Genomic DNA, 3,268 nt, shown 5'->3' with positions numbered 1-3,268 from the left:
AAAAAAAAGCAAAAAAAAGAAAAAAAAGAAAAAGGAAAAGGGGCGATCTTCCCGGGTTGTGGAGCTAATGAGCTGGGTCCTCCTCTCCTTCTCCCTTAACCTCCCACGCCCCTCAAGGCCTCTACTAAGGAGAGCAAGATGAGCTTTTCAGCCGCTCATCATCAAGTATCAACCGATGTCTACCTACATCGCTCCCACTGACTCAGCGACGGGCCGGCCGGGCAGTCATAAAGGAGGATGAGATTTACTCTCATTACAATATCAAGCCTTGCTTCCTACTGCCGCCGGTACGGTACGTTCAGCCCGGCCGCCGCGCAGAGTGACTCACGGTGGGCGGCCCGGCCCTGACCCACAGAGTCAGCAAGTCATTGCCCGCGACTGAGCCTACCATACTTTAACCCCGGCGGCGGATCTGCCGGCCCGGCGGGCTCCGAGAGTCACCGGGGAGCGGCGGCCCTCCCCGGCCTCTGATGGCGAGGGTGATGGCGGTGGGGAAGATTGATGAGTAACGCAAGGACCCTCCGGTTACTGACACCAAGCAATGCCAAGTCGGACTCGGGACCGCCGGGCCCTCCGGAACTCGGAAGCTCGCGCGGCAATCACACCCCGGGCCCCCCGGGGGTGAGACTCGGGCGGTCACTTCACTGAGTCAGGCACTAACACAGTCACAAGGTATTGGCAACTTTGAGTACTTTGAAGGCAGCCAGATGATTTCAACATGGGCCCGAAGCCTTCAAGGCTTCAAGTCAACATACGATCACCGAACGGTACTGAGGGGACTTTGAACTTCCGCTTTGCCTAGCCTAGTAGCAGGCTACGCCCGGCCCGGCGGGGCCCGGGCAGTCCCGCCGACAACTTGACTCCCTGATGACTCAATGACTGAGCCTCGTACGCCGGACGGTGACATTCATGACTCAATGACTGAGTCTCGTACGGTGACTCGGTAGGCCTGAGGCCACGGCTAGACCGTGGGACTGAACTTCGGAATGAGCGACAGCCGCGCGTCATCCTGCGAGGAGGAGCTGCTGCAGATCTCACTCATCGCCTCGGAGAACATTGCGGCCGCCCTGGGGCTATAGAGGGCCTTGGATTGGAAGGTTTGGAACGATCGACTCCCCAGTAATGCATCTCCCGGACGGGGCAGGACCAGTCTGCGACCCCGTCACGGCGTTGCCCGAGGGGCTCTAGTCGCTGCGCGAGTCGATGTCGTAGGTCTTGAGCCAGTCCATCGTCTTCCACGACCTTGTTCGGGTTGGTCCTGAACATGCCGGTGGAGGCCCTGTCTCTGGGTGCAGGTGTCGTTGCTCCTTATCCCCCGCTTGCAGAGGTTGTTGGTCGCGGAGCTCATCACCCCGGTGCGGGAGGGGGGCTGGTTATTGCATGTGACGCACTGGGCATTCACGAGGCGGGAGAAGTTGTCGCAGGCCCCCTCTCTGGCCTCTCGCAGTCTGCCCAGTGGGCGGTGAAGGGGGAGAGCACCTGCTCCGCGGTGAGGCGGGTGAGGATGGATTCCCCATGGCTCACGACGTAGGCCGAGGGCCTCTCGTGGTGGGAGAGGCACTGCTTGAGCGTCTCGCCGTTGGAGTAAGGGAGGCAGTTCCATGAAGTTCCTGCGGCATAGTCGGATGCGCAGAACACCTCCGTCTTGTTGCTGAGGATGACGGAGATGGCGTGTACGAGCACGTCGGCCATCCTCACGTTACAGGTTCCTCCCAGGCACACCGTGACCTCCCCATTGCTCCCAATGCAATTCGTGGTGTTGCACCTCCTGCTGGTGCCCGTGGGGCGGGAGCCGGGGTCTGCCCATATCGCCTCTTTCTGCAGGACGGAGAGGTTCGGGACATCGACAGTGCCGGCGTACCTCACCGAGCTCACCGTCTGCTCGTCCCACACCTTCTACCGTACGGGCACGGGGGTCGGCCGCGGGCCAACGCGGACAGGTTCTACGGGTCGCTGTACAAGGACAACATCGATGGGTAGCCGCGTGTAGGAAATCCCTGTTGCTCCCGCTCACGTCGTACTGCGCAACTCGTCGGTGCGCCTTACGCCCTGCAGTATGACATCCAGTTCGTTATCGAGGAAGATCCGTTTAGAACAGCACCCCCAGGGTTTAGGGTTTAAAAGCATGAAGTTGATCGCCTGCTGGAATATGCCAGGGAGGTCCGGGTCGGTGGGTTAGGTCCCGTCGTCGTAGGGCACCGGGTCCGTGTAGAGGATCTTGTTCCGGTTGCGCAGGTGGACGCAGGAGAGGTTCCGGGTATCCCATGGCCTCCGCGACGATGGCCTTTGCATCCGTGAGGGCGGTGTACTGAGAGGTTGTCGTAGATGGCCACGCCGAGATCCGCGGCGCTGAGGCTGATCTGCGAGCTGCTCTCGGGAAAGAGGGCGTCGGCGCTGAGGAGGAAGTCCTGCATGGTCTTGGGCCTGTAATCCGCGTTCCTCCCGTTCTTCCAGCCCACGCAGGGGATGACGTCGAGGCTCCCCGCCGTGAACCCCGTAACGTCCACCGTGTTGTGCATGGTTGAGCGCGCAGGTCGCCCTTCTCTGGTAGTCCTCCCAGGTGCTACAGCCCCTCTTGAAGTAGGTGAAGAGCACGTCGTTCACCAGGGTGGCGATGGTGTCTACGCTCCTCCTCGCGTAATCGAACCTGTAGTAGTTGCACAGGCTCTGCAGGTTGACGGTGTAGGAGGGGTTCAGGTCGCAGTTGGCCTTGAGCACCTCCAGGTCGCTGGATTCGCAGAACATGTGGGCCAGGGGTGCGACCATGGGGTCCATCCGGCAGGGTATCCCGTCGTTGAGCTCGCGGTCGGTGGGGTTGAGTTGCCGTTGTTCGAGATCCAGTTGATCTTCCGGCTCTCCAACTTGTAGCCATTGACGTAGAAGTCCTGCCTTGTGCATATCTGGAGCTGCGAGCACATGTGGATGGCCTGCGGGACGTGCTCAAAGTCGTCCTCCCCCGCCCACCCGTTGCAAAAGCCCATGAAGCCCGTCCTCGGGCGGTCCCTGTAGCTCGTCATGCAGAGGTCGAGCTGCCACGAGTTGTCCGCCGCCCTCCTCCAGGTGGTGGGGTAGTCCAGGTCGCAGTTGTGGAGAAGGGGAGGCAGAGAGGCAGAGAGAAAAGGGGAGAGAGGGGGAGAGAGGGAGAGTAGGAAATGGGGAGAGGGAGAGCAACCGAGGGAGAGGGAGAGAGGAGGGGAAGGGTAGGGAGATGGCGAGAGGGAGAGGGAGAGGGAAAAGGAGAGAGGAAGGCGGAGACGAAAGGGACAGT

At 61.0% G+C, this 3,268-nt stretch overlaps 1 protein-coding gene across 1 annotated transcript; it reads right to left on the bottom strand.

Moving 5' to 3' along the window:
• Positions 1-1,398: 1,398 nt before the first annotated feature.
• On the bottom strand, positions 1,399-3,017 carry GUITHDRAFT_114944 (hypothetical protein; the record flags this gene model as incomplete). The annotated part of the gene is made up of 4 exons (XM_005825992.1): positions 1,399-1,896; positions 2,310-2,447; positions 2,494-2,728; positions 2,764-3,017. 4 exons carry the CDS (start codon positions 3,015-3,017, stop codon positions 1,399-1,401), a joined length of 1,125 nt encoding a protein of 374 aa, XP_005826049.1.
• Positions 3,018-3,268: the final 251 nt, after the last annotated feature.

Source organism: Guillardia theta (assembly GCF_000315625.1).
Source record: "Guillardia theta CCMP2712 unplaced genomic scaffold GUITHscaffold_79, whole genome shotgun sequence".
In the NCBI taxonomy this organism is placed as follows: Eukaryota; class Cryptophyceae; order Pyrenomonadales; family Geminigeraceae; genus Guillardia; species Guillardia theta.
The sequence above is the reverse complement of the archived record's forward strand: the minus strand, read 5'-3'. Positions and strand labels throughout refer to the sequence as shown.